Genomic DNA, 21,156 nt, shown 5'->3' with positions numbered 1-21,156 from the left:
CGCCTCCTCTCCGGATAACCACGTTATTTGCCAGTGATCGTTTCACAGCTCTGCTCCAAGGAAGAGTTAATGAAGCTAAAATCGCTGTTTAACAGCCCCGTGTCACGAATTCTCCGAACACTGCCCGCCCGTGCGCGCTGGGTACCCCCCGATCCCAGCCCAAGCTGTCACAGCATCCCCTTCCCAAAACCCCTCAGCAGGCACCCGTAGGCAAGAGAAGTTTTATTTACGAAAGACGTTTCAATGAAAATTTCTTTAAAGTTGAAAAAGACGATGCAATTTTACGGCAGAAATGAATTAAAATATAACAAATTGCACAAAATAGTAACACTGATCATACAATATGTCAAAGATTAACAAGCATGTGCTAAAGAAACTGTAGAGTCTAGAAATACCCCAAATATATCTAGTTTACAATTGCTGTACAAAAAGCAGTTATAAATACTTCACATCTAGAAAAAATACACAGAACCTTTGAAATAGACTCTCCCTTACATATAAACAACCTTTGTAGAAAAAAACAAAAACACCCAATACAGCCCAATCCCCCTGCTCCAAGATATGTTTGAACTAGTACTGGTTAGCACCAACATCTTAGTGTATCACAAACAGGAGTTGTTTTATTTCTTTTAAAAATAATTTTAGTGTTCAGAATTTACTTAAGACCCAACAGAGACTACAAAAGATAACACAGTATGGTACATTTATAATTTGATGGGAAATGAGTACAGTACAGATGAGGTGGAAGTTGAAAAGCCACGTTGCAGTCAGAAGTACAGGGTGGTTTATGTGGTTCTCATTCCTACAGGACTCCTGTTTGTGTCAGCAGTGAATTGCTTTGACCCTGATCTTTCAAACAGTTATGTGCATGATTGATGAAGCCAACGCCAGCAGTATCAGGCCTTTTAATCTATTCATTTTCTTGCCATGTCAAAAGTCAAAACCCTTTTGAAATAAGACACCTGTTGTGAAGTTGTAATAACTCAAATGCATGTTTCCCTAGAATACCTGTATAGAATTGCACTGAAAAGAAAAAATAGAGTATGTTTTCTAAAAGGGAGTCCATGAGAGTTTATTAAAGACAGTCTGGCAGGCTCAAGTTTATGGTAATGCAGTGCTTCTACATACAGTTTTAAGACTAGGACAATTATAACTCTTTTTAAAAAAATCTACTAGCTTTTCTTGTTAATATTCACACCAATTTCTTTAAGTTAGTAATCTGCCATTACAGGAGCATAGCACCAATTTAATATTTATTGCTGTCGTGTATCCCTACAAATATATTTTCCCAAGGTATTTACAACTGTACAAATATTCACAAAAGTGCAAAATTAAGACTTTATTCTGTGTATTCGTTGTGTTGGGTGCGTTGAGTCCCCTGCACCACCGTGATGCCGCCCTGCCTTATTGCTGTGTGGTGGGAGGTCAGAGCACCCTGATGTGAGCACAGCGAGCTCCAGGGGGAATTGTCAAGCACAGTCTCCTCTCCCTCCTCACTCCACGCTCACCTTCAGCTCCACTCCGTGCTGCAGCCTGCTGGGAAGTGTCCCTAAACGTCGTTGGAGCCTTGGCTGGCACAAGAGGAGAAGCTGTCATACAGAGAATCACTCAGGGATTCCAAATTGTCCACATCCTGCCGACCCGAGCTACTCAAGGAAGCTGCTTCTTTCTTTCCATTTTCTTCCTTCTGTCCTTCAACCTTGTTCAGACAGTTCTTCTCTTTTTCCAATAAAAGTACATTATTGCTGTTAAATTTATTGAGAGACTCCAGGGAAATTTTAGATACTCTATTCTGGGAATCTTCTTTTGTTCCTTCAGTTTGCTTCAATTTCTGTAAAAGTGAGAGAAATATTGGAAGCATATTCCTTTAAAAGTTATCCTATTGTACACCATTAATTACCATCTTTCTAAAGTTCACAGGGTGAGAGGAAATAGATTGTTAGATGCTTAAATAACTGGTATGATTAAATAGAACATTAGTGTCCATTTTAGGATAAAGCATAACTCTAATGATTCTGCTAAGACAAACAGGACTCCATTTATGTAACACTCAAGTGCTATTAATGTCCTAAGTATCAGACTTTGGCTACACATGAGTTAAACATCTCCAGCATCCTCACAGGAATTCAGATCTTCTCCTCCATGAATACTTTGGGGAGTATGTTTAAATAGGTATTTGTTTAAGTAGAGTTAAAAAAAAAAAAAAGGAAAGTGCAGAGGAGAAAACAGCATTTTCCATAAATTAAGGATGCAAATGAAACTTGCTAGGGAATAGCCTCACATTTTGCATGTATAAGCCTATTGATTTCCACAAACCCAAACCCTCTCTAGTAGACAAGAAAGCAAGAAGACAGGAAATTGCAGTGAACTGGGCCAATCCCCACAGACCAGAATCAATCAGATATTGGCCAGCCCTTCTCACAGAAGTGGTGTAATTCTGTGGGAACACTGGACAATGTATTAGCACATTATATCAAAAACACACAGTAGGACTGTACCAGAGCAATTTTATCCCTTTGTTAGCTACTGGTATTTTCAATCAGAGATCTGACCAAGGAATCATTAGGGAACCGGGTAGGGAGCAGCTCAATAAAAATGACCTGCTGTTCATATGCAGAGTGTTTCAAAATCTGAGTAACTAACTCCTCTTACAGATCATATTACCAGAGATACATGGGATAGCATTCAATATTTTACAATCAACATTCAATAACCTCCTGGGCAGATAAGATTCAAGCATTCTGAGATATGCCATCAGAGTGCAAAGCCATTCCTCATTTTTGATACAGCCATCAGATGGCAAAGACAGAATCAGTAAATTACTGTAAATCCAAGGCATCAACATTTTTGTTTAGCTAGAAAATGAGATGGCATTTTAAGCACACTGAAGATATGGCTTGGGCAGATGTGTGGATGCTGTGGGTCATTACATGTGCAGTTGTAAATGGTCCTTAAAATTTTCTGAAGAATTCAAGCTTCAAGTCAGTGGAATGTTGTGCACGCTGTGCTGCTTCTCCTTGGAAATCTCTGGCGAGAGGAAGACAAATTGTTACATAGTTTGATTGCTTGTTTTGATAAAACAGTTAGATAAAAATTGAAATGCCAGTCCAATGACTGTTTTTGCTTTGATCTTGTCACATTTCATGAGATGACGATGCATGGATTAGATGACTATTTTTGGAAAATGTTTCAAACAAACTTAAGCAAAGCAACAGGAGATCCTAAAGTCTTAGCAAATGAACATTTTCTGTTTGGTGCATTAATTAATCTTGAGTCTAAAAGGTTTTAGGGAATGTTGTGTTGGATTCTAATTTTAGATGACAGTTAAAACAAAGGTCTTCAATATCTGCAATTAAAATGTTTTCTGAGATAGAGGAATATAACCCTTGGTAAAGGGAATGAACAAAAATTTAGGACCCTACAATAGAAATTTTTCACAATTTCACCTTAAAATGCTCTCCCCTTTGCTCTCAATTGAAATCCTGAAAAAGCTGTTTCACTTCTGTGTAGGCCAGATGAGAATATTCTCAGCCATGGCATCAATAACACACGTTAGCACTTTTTGCTTTTCAGAGTGCTAAGCCTAAAATACTTTATTATATGGCAGACTAAATGGTGTTTCTTTGTCTTTAACTTCCCCACTTCACAGCATTTCTTTAGATAAACAGAATGTGACCAGTTAGCACAGACTTGGGACTGCAGGATTCAATACTGGAGTTACTAAAGCCTTTGCTAAAACTCTTATTGATTCAAATGGAGCCAATTTCAACTCCCGGGCAGGAGGAGCACCTGGAGAATCTGCAGGACAGAGCAGTCTGGGTGAAGCATCACAATCAGAGAGGGATTTTGGCTGTCCTACTGAAGGATGGATTTACACCTCAGGACAGACCAGACTGAATTCATTGGTATATTCTGCACATATGCAGCATCAATAGTTTTTTATACCCTTCAAGCAGAACCTGGGCTACAGTCCTACTTTAATCACACCCTAGTTTCTCATTTGTTTTATAAAGTACATTAGAGAAACTGCAGGGAACAAAAGTACTCTAAACATTTTAAGCAAAGACATTGAATCAAGTGAAATTGAAGTGAACTGAAGCCCATCAGAGAAACCTGTTGGCAAAAGATCCTGACTAGTGAACAGTCCATCTACAATACATCAGGGCTTAAAGGGAAAACTAATCCTAACAGTGGTAGCAAAATTTATTACCAGAACAAGAAACAATTCAGAAATAAGTTATGGGTATTCTTTGGACATAGAATTGTCCTTTTTAGGTGTCCTCGTGCCCAGTTACATCCTTCTGTAAAAAACCCTGAAACTTCCTTTCTTTAACACATAAAAGAAAACTCATAAGCAAAAATAAAACTTTAAGCAGAAATATTAATGTAAGAATCTGCACCATCAACAAATCATTTTCTCTCACAATAACACAATTACATACACTCCTAGAGCTAAAAAGTCACTGGTCATTTCTTTAACCTTGTGTGTCAGAATAGAAATGTTCACCCAAGTTAAGAATTTTTTCTCTACTTACTATAGATACAACTTGTAAAAAATTACCAAAGAGTGTTTATTTAGATTCATCCTTAAATAAGTTTCTTATTATTCATGGCAGTCCTAAAAGCTGCTAGATGAATCAAAAGGCAAAAGCAAAACAATTATTGCTAGAATTTGATTGATAAATTGTGAATGTGGTTACATAGGATCTTTGGGGGTTTTTATGTAGATTTGCTATTGACTGCAGCAGAGTCACAGCTATAACAAAGAACATGGGTTAGCCCAAAGATGTTAGCATTGTTTGTTTTAAAGTGATCAGTTCATTGATGCATTTGAGAGTCACACTGAAGTGACTCAGCAGCTGCTTCTGCAGCGTGGAACGCGAGGTGGGTGTGTTCTACACCCAGGAGGGCACGGTGAGATTTTATAAGAAGTGTAGAGAGCACCTAACCTCTAAGCCATGTTTTCCACTCAAATCTCTCCTGTGTCAGGAGTGGCTTTCTGCATAGTGAACAGGTGGTTTTGTCAACACAGCAAAGAGAGAGTCCTGATTTTGCTCAGTGCTGCTGCAACAGCCCGTGCTTGCTCTCACACAGGATCCTTCTCAGCAGTAATGCCTAAACCATTTCAGCCCTAAAGTGTGGACTTTGCTGCTGCCTGTTCTGATCTGTTCTGTGAACAAGGTGAGTGCTGCATTTGGTGTGGGCTCTATATGTTTTCCTAAGTATTAATTAAGGGAAAAGACAAAAACATGTAGTCAGACATTTTGGTCTACAAGAGACAGATAATAGAAAAAAGGAAAAAAGGCTCAATGCAGACAAGAAGTGTAGTCTTCACAGTGCCTCTGTAACAGCTCTGGCCCATCACCGTAAAGCAGATCAATGGTTAGCTTCTTTTACTTATCCAAAGTGTATTTTTGTATGGAAAATCTGTACCATTATGGCCTTAGGGTATGGGGAGCATTTGTTGTTCTACTCCACGGTATGGGTGCAGAGCTTCCCACGGCTGCAGCTTCTTACCTGCCCAGTATGGGGTGCCTTGCACCACCTGAGAGCAGTGACCCACTGTCAGAAGAGGAGAAACTCTTCCTGACATACACAGACATTCATCACGAGCCACATCACTTTGAAATAAACCCATGAGTCATGAATCAGAATAATGTTTCCTTGCTGGCAACATCCTAAAGGGAATAACTAAAACCCATTAGTGATGTAATAAAATCTGGCATGTCACTTCAAGCACAGCAAATTAGGAAAACAAAACTAGCCTGCAGTTACACTGATACATTATAAATAGGTGTTATTCCTACATTAATACATCAAATTAGATTTTCTACACACTGCAAAAATGAGAGGTTACATGTGGGTAGAATGCCTTTTCAGAGCTGTGTGATCAAGGAGCAGGAAGAGCTGCAGCCCTTCTGAGCAGCACAAGGATTCCTCATGTGGGAAAGAGGAGCAGGGAAGGATGGGCTGGTTCACAGGCACAGAGGACCCCACACTTGTATGCAGGAAGGAAAGCAGCAGCAAGGCCGTTTCTTGAGTGTGGTAACACACAGAAGCTCTGGTGATCTGGAGGTCAGGCTATGCTTATGAGTCCCGCCAGAGCCCAGAAATAGCAATGAACCATTCTGCAGGATAAGTGTATTTTCCAGCTGTCTAAGTTTAGTTAACCAGCACTTTAAAGAGCTCAGAATCAGTTACAAAAAGAAATAAAATGAACTTTATTTATGTCTCTCATGCATTGGGCAATTTAGTTTTTAGATTAACACAAAAGCAAGAAGGGCATTGCTTCAAGTGAAGTATAACTGCAAAGCACTATTGGGCAAAAACAACAAAATTGCTATGAGAATTAAACATAGATCAGCAAAATCAATACTTAATTGTATAACTCAAGGTCTTTTGTTTCAGATCTGATCTCTAATAGAAGACACAAAGTATGTTCCCTTTTGGTTTTTTTTAGTTATTGCTCATAACTTTATTGCAAGGGAAGACAATTTTCTAGATTTTACTTTTTAAAAAATTGCTTGTTACTCTGTCTGCATATGCTCAGGGTAAACTTGATCCCAGGAGCCACTTTTTCTTATTTTAAATTCACAGTTCTTCCAATTTAGCTATCCTCTAAGTCCGGTAACTGCTTTGTATTTACAACACAACGGGTCTAAGTGGGATATGCTGCTGCAGCACCATGGGCTGCTCATACAGAACCTGTTTAGTGGGACAATTTTAATATTTTCACAGCTTCTTGTAGAGCAAGGAGATACAGGGCAGTTTTCTGACCAGAGATGTACTGGTCTCATCAGAAGTGACTTCTCTCTGAATTCTCTGGTGTCACACGGCCGGTTGCAGTAGAAGGTGTCACATGAAAAGGGCTGAGCAGTGGCTGTCTGTCCTTCAGCCAGGACAGAATGCCATGCAGGCTCTCTGTGCAAAGCGAACATGCTCCAGATCTCACTGAACATCAGGTGAACAAGTAACACTCTGCAGTGAAAATAGTTACACAGCCACATCCAGCAAACTACAAAGGTGAAAGCTGTAACTGCGTGACCTCTGCTGCATTACAGCCGAGCTAAAAATGGGATGTTTGAACCTCTTTCTCTTTAAAGCATAACTTTAAATAATAAGATAAGCCTTGCTCTCCATTGTACGTTGTCAGAAGGTTTCATCTATTTTCTGGACTGACAGTAAAATAATTTCTGAAATAATGAATCATTTTTCATTTTTCTACTTGAGCAGAAATCCCAAAATTCTTTTGCTGTAGCAGATAATGACATTCTCAGAGACACGCCATCAGATTTCCATGATAAACAATAAGTGCCAGCTTCTTTTGTGTTAAAAAATGCATTGCTAGGAAGCATTTTTAAGTTAATTAGTATGTTCAGCATCTGATAAGAAAGCCAGGTATACATTGGCATGCATCATCCACTGATGGCATTATGGCTAATGTAACAATGACTGCGTAATCAAAGTTTACCTACTGTATTTCAGAGCATAAAAATCTACAAATATATCTCAGTATCACAAGGAAAGCATTTCTCATGATCCTGAATTGTAAGTGAATTACCTTAGAGGAAAAGCAGCTGATTAGCACCAACTGTGAACAATCCATAGCTGCAGATCTGGACACAACAGCTATTGCCTCATGAACTGAGGAGCTGAGACTTACGTTGTCTATAGCTTGAATTCTTGTGTGTGGTTTAGGAGATAAAAGAATTTAGTTTAGTGAGCTGGGCCTTATGCTTTGAAAAGCAGAATTTTCATAAAATGATGAGTTGACTCAGCAGATTCAGCATTCTAATGCCAAGATTACCATCCTCATACATGAATATTTCCTTGACATGGCAATACTGTTTGACCTGATCAGGTTTATACCAACTCTCTTTGAACTTTGGCATAATTTAATAAACCAGGATGTTGAGGTCTGAATTCCCAGGCTTTTTGCCTTTGTTCAGGTACAAACTGAATGGCAAAGAAGCTGTTTTTTTCATAGTGCCTCAGAACGGCCACTGGCTGCATCAACTCTGCATGGACAAAGTTTATTTAAAAAGGAATAAGAAAACACAATTCTAAGTGGCAATACCTCAGAAAGTGATAATGGTGCTGGTGCTCAGCCAAGTGTGTTGAGGCGATGGATTAAAAAGAAAAGCAATTAAACACCAGGACTTTCTCCAGAAGGCAAAGCACAGCCTCACTCTGCTCACATTGGCAGAATCACCAATTTTACTTCTCACAGAGGGAATCTACCCACTAAAGGCACTGCTTAGTGCAATCAGAAGCTCACCACAAGGCATTAAGGAAGAAATATCCATGGTGAGAAAGGAAGCTGTCACTCAGTTTTTAGAACCTGATGGACTGAAAATGAACAAGAGATGTATAGGATTCACTTAACTTCTCAGAGATCCTTTTAGCTTTAGTTGTAGAGGGAGTTAAATAGCAAAATTTTTCTGATTTTCTAGTGATTGAAAAAAATGTCAGTGAAAAAGTCATACTGAAAGTAAGACTGGTGACAAAGGGACTGAACTTGACTTAACCTTTTGAAGGTCAGTACTCTTCCTTGTCAGAATTATATGAAGGGTTATGTTGTCAGTGATAACCAAATGGTACTGGAACTATGCAGTCCTAAATAACTTCACTGTTTCAGTCTTCACCAGACTGTATTTCACCTCACAGAATTTAAATATACGGAGGTTTGTCCTACTGACTGAAAATAGTTATCCTTTTCTTGATGAAAGTATGGTTGATTGCTTCAATAAAGAAGGGGCTTTGTACAAAAAAGGGGCTACAATTTTATCCTAAAATAGAGGTTCAGTTGTTTTGTTTTTTTTTTTTTTTTAATTGGGATACTTACATGGACCTGAATCCAGGAGGGGAAAAAAGTATAGCTTGAAGTTTGGTTTGGTTTTTTTTTTTTTAAATCCAGTGCCAAATGCAGTTCTTAAAGATACAGGTTCTATCTCCCATTTGACTGATGAGAAAAAAATCCTCTCAAACTCAGTAAATGCAGGATTGTAGTCATAGAACATATAATCTCACTGACATTTCCAGTAATCAGAGTAATTTTTTCTGTATGGCTGAACTATTCTCAGAGTACTGTTCCTGAGTATTAGCTGTGTTCTTACCTGTCTTCATCTTCCCCCTTTGGCTTTTTTGAAAAAGACAATTCACTTTGGTAGTTACAAAGACACTTATCCCCCATCTCTCTAGTGATGCCTCAGCTCCTGGCCTGTAATGTCTGTATGTCATTCACCTGGAATACTGGATCTGGAAAAATGGAATTGCACTCCATGACTGTACTGCAAAAGGTAATTGCAAGTAGGTAAGGATTTTCCTCACTAGTAATCCTGTTTTTGTGCACTGGACTAGATTCATAGCCTGTGACCATCCAGCTGACCTGTGTGTAAAAAGACAGAAGCAGTAGAAAAAGAATTATGGAATAACAGGACTGTTTAGTTTGGAAAAGACCTTTAAGATCATTGAGTGCAACCACTGAAGAAGCAAGATTATGTGGCAGGATCAAGAGGAAATCAGCAGGATGACAAAAGCGTGTAGGAATGATTCTCCCAGCTATGAAGACTGGCTTGTTGTGGGCATTAAGAGGGCTGTGCTGTCTGGGAGAGAGTTCAGTGAGCATAAACCTCTTCTGGCAGACCTGCAGAGGAAGGAAAAGGAATGCCCCTTCTTGCAAGTTCTCAGAATGATTCAGGGAGGTAGTTTAAACAAAGTTCCACAGCAAATAGGGCTTTTTTTTTACTTTTAGCCTCTGAGGAGGAAGGAAATTTGGGAAGAGACAAGCAGTCTTTCCAGACCCATCAGTTCCCCTCTCTGTGACCACAATGCTCAGCTGCTGCACAGGGAACCTTCATGTCCACGGTGCACACACATCAAAACTAAAGCTGTCACCAGGAATACAGAAGTCAAAATTTTAGAATTTGGAAACAGGGTATTCTTCATTGTTAAAAAAATTCTGAATTAGCTTGCTTAAACCCCAGCCCAACAACATAGTTTATTTTAGGAACCTGAAGCTGACATTTCCCTTTCCAGTACAGATTTTAATCAACTCTACATAACAGAGATTTTTTTACCTCTAATGATTCTAACCAGAACCCACTGCCCTTTCTTTTCCCTTCTGTGACACCTGGCTTCTGAAAGGCACTAAGGAAAGAAAGGCACTAGGTGTGCCCTCCTCTGCACCTTCCCTAAGTGAGCGTTAGGGGCTGGGGCTGGGCAGTCCTGCAGTGGGAGAAGTGCTCCTGGAGGAGCAGGGCAAGAGGGCAGAGCCCAGGCTGCCTCCCCAGTAAATCTATAGCAGCCTGAACCACACGCACACTGTTTTCTGACTCTGCAATGAGACTAGAGAAGTTCCTTTGTAGTCAGAGAAAAGTGGGGCAGCATGGATGCAAGTAATGATGCTGGTAACATGACTGCACTTGCCACCTCTCCAGCTGATGCTATGAGCTGAGTTCCAGCACTGATTCAAGCAAAGCATGAATTGCAGATGGAAACCTATGTTTTAAGTTCATCTGCTAACAAATCCTACATAACAGTACAGTCATTTACATGGACCTTCTAAATTTATGCAAACAATTTATCTCTGCTGTAGGGCAGAGTATTTCAGGGACAGCAGCACAACATGCACAAAAACCCAAGACAGAGTTTCAGGCACAGGCTGCAGAACCAAATTAAAGCAGAAGGATAAATCCTCTCTTGCAATTTTTAGTTCATTTCAGTACAGCAAGTTGTATCAATAAAAAGCCTATAGTATAAGTCAGCTAGAAAATAAATGCTATGAAGGATGTTCCATTTTATGTGGTTGGAATTTGATTAGTGATTAGTCCTGGCGGTTAAACCACATGGGAACAGTAATCAAGGGTTCTCTGCTGCAGTTCTGCAACAATGGGAAAACACTGTTGGCTCATGTCCTGTTCCATGATGGGATATTAACCTAAAATCTAATTAATATATGAATGAATTACGTTTCTAGAAACATACTATATTATAATCAACTTTAAGTGAGTTCCTAACAGGAGATAAGATGAAGAAAAAGCTGTAGAATTACCAGAGGCTGATAAATTCTGTTTACTGTGACTGATGATTTTTATGGAGGATAATTTTACAATCCATCAAACTTTTGTCAGTTCAAGAATCATGCTGCCAAACGTATGCAGTAAATTAATTTTTAAATTTACATATTTATTAAAAATCTTATTGAAAACAGCAGGAAGTAAGCCTTGTTTGAATAATAAAATAACTTGTTATTCTACTGGAAAGAAAACAAAAAAAACCCCAACCTTCTATTAAGATGATTTTATAGCAAGGCAATAATTATAAACAACTACATGAATTAGTTAACCAAACACTGTATTAAACAGCCAACCCAAAAATTAATCAAGAATTTAGAAAACCTTCTGGAAGATAATCAGGTAAAAAATGCAATTTAAAAGCTAAGAAATTCATGGCTGAGTGTCAGATGTGCTGGAGGACAGGTTTTTCAACCCAGGCCTGTTGGCTGGAGCTCCTGGATTCCTGGGGAGCTGCAGGTGCCTGCCTGGGGCTGAAGGTGCTGAGAGGAAGGGATGACAGCAATGCACGTGGCCTCAGGGAGGTGCCCACTGGGATGTGGGATCTTTGCCCCCTTCCCTGCAGTTTTCTTTGGCTGCTCCTGACACTGGGGCCAGCCATTTACGCTCTTACAGCACCTACTTTGTGTGTACAAAGTGCACACTGGGGTACGCGCAGGGAATGGGCAATGCATGTCTGAAATGCTGATGGCAGGTGACAGTCCTTTTTTAACTCTAAAGGATGCTCAGAACTAAACACTCTTTCTCTATTATTAGGAGAATTAAGAATTGGAATTATTAGAAATAATCACAATTAAGCAGAGCAATGCTGGGCACCAAGATGGCCGCTGCTACAGTCGCAGATGGAAGCTCCTACAGCCAGGAAATTTATAAATGTTGAACTTTCCTCCTCACTGAATGAAAGCAGTGATATCCATTTTGATTAACATGCATATCATCTGGCTGTGATCCGAGGGGAATTGTTGGTAATTTATGGATTTAGATGTGTTTACTTCATCCTTTAGAAATGAGTACATCTGTTTCTGGTCATGAGAAGCTCTCCCCTACTTGGTGGCCCAGCCAGGCATACAGAATGCGTCCCACTGGGAGGTGGCAGGAGGCAGCAATGGCAGCAAACTCTCTGTGAGGGGCACAGCCTCAAAACTGAAAACTCAAGCACAAGTGCTGGACAGACCTTTACCTTTCCACCTCCAGCTTCCCTGGGTACCAGCAAAGCTCAGGTTCAGCATCTAACAGGAGCTGAAAGGGAGGTAACTGTGCTGAGCCTGCCTGGGCTGTCAAAGGCCCTTCCTAGGTTGTGAGGTGATATTTTGGGAAGGCTTTCAAGGCTTTTTCAGAGAAAGAAGGGGCAGTGAAAAGATATATTGGGAACCCTGGTTTTGTGGGTTCTGACCCCCCTTGTCTGGCTGTGAGGAAACCTCTGTTGGGTATGACTGAAGAAGGAATTTGGTATGAAGGAATTTGGGCTTCCTGCAGGGGAAGAATAGTATAGTGGGGTTTTTTTGCATTGATTTCACTGTAATTTCTGTATAAAAAGAGAAGTGTGTGAAGTGACAGCTGCCACGTGACTGGATCTATTGGACAAATGCTTTAGGAGATTTATTGACTTTTAACAGTGCAGAAGTGTTGCTGCAGTATCAGTGCTGCAACTGCAGTGAGGTACTGGTGATATAGAACATGTTCCTATGCCTAAACCTCAGACTGTAATATTGTTAATATAATAGGCCACTAGGAGGACTAAAATACAACTGGAATTCATGCAGACACACTGTACAGCTAATGCACACTCACGTTTTGAATGCCCACAGATGACACAAACAGAAAGTCAGGATGAAAATACAGAACAAAGCAGTTGCCAGGCTCTACTAGTGAATGAATTATCTGAAAAAATGTTGCTGAAAATTAGCAGGCATTTAATATTTATTAGAATACCTAATTTAAAAAAAAAGCGTTAATTTCTTCAATATCTTAGATTATTCAGGATTCAAATACTTGCAACAATGGAATAAAATTTTTCTCCATGCAGAGGCATAGTTGGAGCCCTGTATGGACTGCAGGACTGCTGAAGGTGGTAGAGTTCTGCCGATGCAAAACTCTTTGCAGGATCAGGGTGTGAATTTGCTTCTGACATTCAGAAAATTCCTCATCAGAGGAGCAATGTGTTTATGGCTAGACCTTGTAATGCAAGATCCCATCCTGAGCAAGAATGCTTGATGAGAATATTAAGTGATAATGATTATTTGCTTAGTGCTGCTATGGGGCCTTCAAAGCTCTCAAAGCAGCCTGCTAACAGTACTAGATTAAATTCCAAATGCAGCTGGAAGGTATTATTTATATTCTTTATTTAAAAAATGGGGAATTTAATAGCAAGAGAGGCTTAGTAATTTGGACATTCAGCCAGAACATCATCCCTATCTCCACAGTCCTGCACTCATGTCTATTAAGCTTTTTGACAGTATTTGAATATTTTTTTTAATTTGCAGGCAAAAATTTGTCCGTGGAAAGGCAGAGGCCTCACAGAGGTTCTCACTAGGGAGCATCTGAAATACCCTTCAACATACAGAAGCTGGCATTTAATCCACTGAACGTGGTAGTTAATCAAATGTTTTGCACTGACTTTAGCAGTGTTTGGATCAGAATCTTGATGCATTAGAGAAATAAATTATTTAACTTACTGAGTTCCCCTAGAAACAAAATATTGAGCTGCAAACAAAGCTAACAAACACCAAATGGGATGCCATCTGCTGCAATGAACAGAACATGACCAGTTCCCCCCATGCTTGAGATTTCTCCAAAATACAATTTGAAATACGTTTGTTAAACTCCCAACTGTCTGACAGAATTGGCTTAGCACAGGTTAGCAAATTCTAGTGCCACCACCAGCAGCAAGGCAGGCTATGATGATCAACTGGAGTGGTTGATGATTTCACTCCTATTGGAGTGCCCTGTGTACAGCCCCAGGGTTTTGTGCTGTCCAGAGCCTCTGGAACCCATGGAGACCTTTGTCTTCATGCTCTGTGCCCTGGGGCCTGTGGACTCTGAGTGGTTTCTCCCCCTGAGTAAATACGAGTGGTAATTATCCACACCCTGCTGCATTCATAAATCTGGATTTTTCTATCCTTTGACATCCAGAGTCCATGCCTACCAGAGAAACAGGATATGGAGGCAAAAGTTCTACTTCCCACAGATATCTCTGCCAGGAATGGCACGAGATAGCTGCAATCCCAAGTCCCTGCTTTGTATGAAAGTTTTTGGCTGTGGAGGAGAGAGAGTGGGCTCCCCAACACTTTCACAGGAACAGAAGGACAGCGCTGAGCTAAAAGCAGAGCGTGTGACGCCTGTGGGTGACATCAGCCTTAGCCCCCTTTCCTCTTCCCAAGCACACTAATTGGGCAGCCAGGCAGCTTCTACGGAATGGGAGGGAGAAACCAGCAGAATTTGCCTTGTAGAACAAGAGAAGAAGATAAAGGTCCTCATACCTAAATTTCCTGCCCAGCCAGACACTTCATCTTCTCGTGTCACCAGGACAAGTGATGAAACTGCCACAAACAAACAGAAGCTCCAAAGACAATTAAGTCTTTAGCAGTGAATCAGGAAGGCTCCAGCCCTCACATCACACAGCTTCTAAATGGTGGCTGCTGTCCTTGGCTTGCTCTGCAACACCATGCCACTAATAACACAGCTTCCATGTTTTCACCATGGATTTTATTTGTAGAAATGCTGTATTAGAAATGTTGAGCTCTCTGTACCCTGGCTTGCCATAGTGGTTCTGGGAAACATTAAAAGATAGGATGAAGTTCCTGTAATAGTGATAGTAAAAATATTCTGTAAAATGGTACAAATGAAAGTTTTAGTTTTTTCCAGTTGCCCATACACTAATGTTATGGAAAATGCAATAAAGAAATGGATTTAAAAAGATGAAGAATTTCATTATGATATGATCTTAATGGGAGCACAGTAGGACCAGATTAGAAGTGCACAGTATTTGGCCTTCCTTTCAACTTGGGGAAAATGTCTGCTGATGTTCCATCTCATTGCCCACAGTAACAGGATGTTACAGACCAAAATTCTGCCAGTTAGAGGGAGAATACTGAAACCAATTTTCAAGGACCTCTATAAACTCCATTTTCACAGGATCCAAATAACATAAACTGGTCAGACACATCAGCAAAAGCTACAGACCTGTAGCACCTTTGAAAACTGGGCAGCTAAAGTGTCTAAATATCCATTTAGGCACAGACATTAAGAAAGGAAGCTTGAAGAAACCCTGACCTTTATTTTTACTGATTAGAGGCCCTAAAAAAAATCTCCTCTTAGTCTATGCAGAGTAAAATAATTCTTGCAAGAGCAACCAGCAAGCATGTGCTGTCTGCTCTGCTACTTCTGCTCCTCAGAGTTTCAGGCATTGTCTGAAAATCTTTTACATTTCAAATCTGCTTTTTGTCTTATTATATGTGTTACCAACAAGTTTCCCAATCTGGTCAATCTGGTGACTTTTTTTTTTTTTTTTTTTTTTTTTGTTAGAAGAAATATCATAGACTATTACTGCATAGTTAACATTTTAATTTTATAATCCACAGCAACACACCCTATTCATATTTAATTTCTTCTTTTCCACCCACTTCTGCTTTACTCTCCATCCTCCCAAACCCATCTGAGACCTCGTTTTACAGTTTGCTTTACAGAGCATTCAGTAACCCATAGGATATGTGCATATGTAATAGGATGTCAGAAAAATCACTTTAAAGTGTTTGACTGGCAATTTTTTACATAATAATCACTCGGGGTTTGATTTGCTGAGATTAACACTACAGTAGCTAAGTGAAGTTCTTCAGGCTACAATTTTTTACAGTAGGTAAAATTTTTAGTGACCTCTATTAATGAGGAGGCAAAGGATGGAGAGATTGAGAGAAGGTGGCACTAATGGGAGCAGAGCCATCAGGTTGTGTCTCAGGCACTGAGGGACTGATGAGCAGCTCAGGCTGCCAGGACTCTGACATGTGCTATGGAAACTTGTATCACTCTTAGCCTTTGTGAAGGATAATTAGACATCTGAATTATGTAACTACATCTTGTGAATTTCCCAATGTTCCCTCTGTCACTTTTTGCTACTAAATCTGCTAAATACCATGGTTTTCTCTCCTATCAAATACAAACATTGCTTTTTCATTAAATTAATATGAGTGCTGCAAAAGCCTAAAATTCATGTATTGGGGCCTAAAAAGATAGTAAGAGATAAAATATTACACTTTGGGATCTGCTATAAAGTAGAAAATTTGAACTTGCAAAAAATATTTACCAATATTTTTCTTAAGGTTCTAGAGAGTCCATGTGTCACACTGCACAAAATCTAGTATAACTTCTCATTTCAATAAAAATCAAATCACTTTTGGGAAAGGCAAACAGCTAGTGGAGCAAACTATAAACACCAAAAAATTATTTCAGTATGTTTTTTGTCAATATTTGACATAAAATACCACGTTGATTAGGATATTATTGTCATGTGCACATGGAAAGAAAAAGTGTCCTCTTAAAGACAGGAATAATTTGCCAACATATTCTCAGCATATTGCCACAATTCCTGCTACCATCATCTGTGCAATTTACTCCTCATGTACTCTCCTGGGTACAGAACTCTCACACTAAAAGATCAGTCATTTCCCACCCTTCTCTGCATGATGTTTGAGTGCTTTATGCAAAACATCACTGTTATAGATGGGGAAGGCAAGCTTCAGCTGGAAAAACAATTCACAAAAATATTACAGCCTTATTCATCTCATTTAACTCTGCTAATCACATGGTCCTCTTGGAGTCAAAATATTTTCCAGCTTCAGAAAACAAACAGCTCACTGAACACACCTCTGTGCCTTACTGCTTGTACCTTGATTGAGTCAATCCAATGTTTATTGGATCCAATCTATTTTTTCAGCTTTTTCTTTTATTACTAATGTCATTACAACAATTACACTATCTCACATGCTTACTAATATTTATAATTTGTTGCTGTTAATGTGCCCTGAATTCTATTTTGGCCCACAGTATTATTATAATATTCCTATTCCACAGCGAGAGAAATGAAACCTGCAGCTTTATTTCCAAAGATGGGGGACTGAAGAATGCCTGGTTACAAATGGCAGCAACATGAGTGCACTTTGGGCCATGCTGCAAATCACATCAGCTCCATCTGTCAAACCTCTGAAAAACAGCCCAGAACATTTTCCACTTGGGGAAATCACTAGCAAATTATACTTTTATTCTGTATGTACTTTTGGTTCTTATTAGACTAAAGGATCTTCCTGCTTCCACCTAAGAGCCCCTGTGCCTATGAAATCCAGATGTAATCTCCAGTTATCAAGGCAAATGGACATTGGAGTGCTGGGGACGTGTCTGCAGTGGGCAGGGGGGGTGGGCAGGGGCTGAATGTCTTGGGGTGTTACCCACACCCAGCTAATGCAGCTACTCAGCCCTGCTGAGAAATGACCTGGGGTAGCCAGGCCATCGGAGCTGTGACAGGGCAGACTCCCTGGGAATGCACAGCTCTGCACAGCTCTGCACAGCTGCTCTGGACACTCACACTCGAGCAGCTTTGGGCCGACCCTCAGGGACTCTGCCAAATGAACTGCAGGGCTTTCTGTGACATCTGGGCCAGTGTGTAAGGTGGTTATGCAGCCCCCACATGCTGAAAAGACAAGCTTCTCTCTGTAATTTGAAATTACTTGCTGAGATGGTGGGATATCTGGTTTCTGCTCCAGTGATCAAGGGTTTCCACTCAGACAGGGCAAAGTTCTCCCCTCCTTACAATGCCAAAGGGGTTCAGAGAGCACAAGGCTCCAGCTGTGGTCACGGGACATCTTGGCTTCAAATCCCAAGCCCAGACATCTGCACCTGGCAGCTGACAAGCCACACAGGCACAGATCACTGGGTGCTGTGAGTGACTGGGGAGTTCAGCCCTTGGTGACACTGTGCCAGAGGCACTGGAACTGCACCTGCACGCCCAGCAGCACCTGAAGCCCTTGGATTTCCTGTTCCCACTTCTCCACATCTTTTCTCAGACTCACATCCAAACCATTCTCCTGCTAGCCTTGCACACCATGTGTTTTAAATGCCACACAGCCTGCTCTCCTATGCCAAAGACTTTCTGTCCCTCACTGATACCCAAATACTCTTAAAACTACGTGCTAAAAGATATTTGAGTTAAAATGTTGCCACCTACCCATGCCCATAAATACACTAACCAAACATAAAATAGCCTTTATGCCAGCTGGAGGGCGAGTCAGAATGGGCTTTGGTGGCACAGTACTAAAACTACTGAGGCCATTAATGCTAGAAGCAGAACTGCTTCAGCAGATAGCAGCTTCCAGGTTTTTTTTAGGGTTATCTTTTCCCTAAAAATGTCCCTTGTATACAATTAAAAAAGTTATTTTCTCTGGTGGACACTGCATTCCAAATGTTTTTTTCTTGCCAAAGCCTTTTAAAAACTTAAGGAAGTTATGGAGAATGCTATCAACCTCCTTGCTGAACCACTCTCCATTGCATAATTTTTTACTAAAACTCTCAGCAGCATAAGAAACCTCAGCAGTTTCACCTAGAAGGCTTAGGGAGAGAAATGAGTCTCCCATAACTGCAGCTTTTTACTGTTGCCAAGCCAGTTCCTCAGGCTGCCTGTAAGGATGTTCTTCCACACCACACAACATTTCTCTTAAGTGATGTGTGTCAAGTGAGGCTTTGGTCCCAGCAGACTGCCTAGCTAGGCTTCAAATTGCTTGTTTTGCTGTCTCTTCACTTTATTTTTTGGGGGCAACTTTGTTGGCAAGGAATTAGAAACAATAAAGACCTCATTGGGAATATAAGGCTTGGAAGCAGATCTTAGAATGTGAACTTGTCCTGTGGAGGGGAAAAAACATGCAGATACGAGTGATTTGTTGATGTCTGCAGATGTCTTAGCCTATTTCTAATTTAACATGAGCAAATCAGACTTTAGGTTAGAAAAAATAAGTTTAATTCTGCACTATTCCCATGGGTGGTATGGTCAAAACTGCTTTCTTATCAGACCATGCTCCTGTGGTTTTTGTCACTTAGGTTGTCAAATACTCCTGTATAATTCCCCTGACAATGGGTTTTACATCAACTCAGGCAATTACTCAGACAGTCCCTGCTTTGATGGCACAAGTATTGCATCACTCATCTGAGAATTAAACCCCCTTGATTACACAGAGAGGAAACCTTGCAGCCCCAAGCCTATCAGTGGGAAAATCCTATTGAGGCAATTTTGACAAAACTGGGAAATGTGCAGCTCAAAGGTGCCCACGAGGCCATGCTCAGGGGTCACATGCTGAGTATTAATGCCATCAAATGTTTACATTACTAGATCACACCTCTGAACATATGCAATGATGTGTTATAGTCATTCCTTACTTGAAAGAAAAGCAAAGGTCTTAAAACACCAAAGATGGACAAATGAGACTGCAGACTTATTTCCCACCTACAGATTGTACAATGGCAGCTTCTTCCTTAATATCCCAGGCTCATCAGGGCTGGGAAAGCAAATAAAACTGATTCCCTCCCCACCTCATCTTCCTCCTGTCTCTTAAGCCTGACAAGAAAAATAGCAAAGAGGAGATGAGGTTTCTGTGCTTGATATGAAGTAAACTGAATTTTGCAATTAGTACCTACTATCACCTAATTTCTGTATTTGATCCAGCCCATTATATTATTTCTTTTACTGACAAGGGACCTCTTCCACCTTCCATTACTTTCTGGTATAATGATTTGTAAGAGCTGCTTCAAACTCTACATTAGCAGTAACACACACATTGTACAAAAGAAAACAAGACCAAGGTCCTCAGGAGCATTTGCTGTTTTCTTCTGGTTGTAACATGACAGAGGTGTTGCTGTCACCAATTTCCAGACAGCAAAACAAGTCTTGCTGGCCCAGCAAAATATCACCCAGGGCTGCCCCAGCTGCAGGTATTCATGTTATATGAAAGTAAAAGGAAAAAAGTTATTTAGTGCTCACCAGAGTGTGCCCTGAGATGTGGTTTCACTCTCAAATACAGATGGTAACTGTAACTGATGTAACAATAGATGACTTTTATTAAGTTTCCCACAGAGGAAGGTTTGGGGCAATGTTCATATTTTTAACTTTGGGTTGAAAGTCTGGTATTCAGGATAAGGCAGCTGCTGGTCAGAGGAAAGGAAGAAAGTAGTTCCCCAGGGCAATACCTCCTTTCCAGTTTAAAGTCTTAAGATACAGCTCTTCCCAAGTGCTAATTGGACCAAAATCATTATCTTAGGCTTTTCCACATGTGATAAGCAGAATCCCTCCTTGAGCACATCTGATAATGTGAAAAAAAATTAATTCTCTGTGAAAGCAGAGTGCGCATGGTCTCCTCAGAATTACCTCAGATACTTAAACATGGAGACTTCTTTTTAAAAGAAACTTAATTCAAGAGCCAAAGAGCTTCTCTCTTTCAGAGAGAGCAAGGCACCTTCAGAAAGGGTCTCAAAGAACCCATATCAGGCACACAAAGTCTTCTGGCACATTCTCCAAGATGTTCACCTCGGGAGGTGAACAGTACAAAGCACCCAGCGTGCTGCCAGCTCATACCCCAGCTCAAGTGTAACTGATCTCTGTAGGAGATGAAACACAAGGAGAAGCAGCTCAGGCCTTTCTTTATTTCCCCCTCACTCTTGTTTAGTGCAGCCTGCAGAGGTGTCAGGGCTGCTCTAAGTGATGCTGTAATTCAGCAAGGCTGGAACACCCTCCCTACTATCAGCTTAATGCTCGGAGATCCTGGAGGATGGCAAGTGTTGTGCAATTACCAGACTTAGCCTTGTTTCTAGTCCTTTAGTGGGTATTCTCTCTGCTAATAGGAGGATGTGAGCACAACAGGTCAATCATACAGCATTAACTCCCAATCAGCTCACTCAGCTGTAAAATCCTTGAGTTTATCTGGGAATGCTGCCAGGTCAGTCCTATTTGTAAGTGCAAGCCTAAACAGCAGCAACATCTCGGATTTTTCCTTGGCCTGAATATGCCAGCTCTCTCTAATGTCTACTTGAATTTCCAGGCATGGGGATT

General features: G+C 40.4%; 1 protein-coding gene across 14 annotated transcripts in view; it reads right to left on the bottom strand.

Moving 5' to 3' along the window:
- Positions 1–207: 207 nt before the first annotated feature.
- NCKAP5 (NCK associated protein 5) overlaps positions 208–21,156 on the bottom strand; it is a 380,074-nt gene continuing 359,125 nt past the window's right edge. For all 14 annotated transcript variants that reach the window (XM_038142476.1, XM_038142470.1, XM_038142472.1 and 11 more), the window contains one exon: positions 208–1,831. In XM_038142476.1, the coding sequence (XP_037998404.1) occupies positions 1,550–1,831 (282 nt within the window). In that variant the 3' untranslated portion in view covers positions 208–1,549. The remainder of the gene's footprint in view (positions 1,832–21,156) is intronic.

Source organism: Motacilla alba, chromosome 7, assembly GCF_015832195.1.
Source record: "Motacilla alba alba isolate MOTALB_02 chromosome 7, Motacilla_alba_V1.0_pri, whole genome shotgun sequence".
Classification (NCBI taxonomy): Eukaryota; Metazoa; Chordata; class Aves; order Passeriformes; family Motacillidae; genus Motacilla; species Motacilla alba.
Note: the sequence above shows the minus strand (reverse complement) of the source record. Positions and strands in the feature narration are given on the sequence as shown.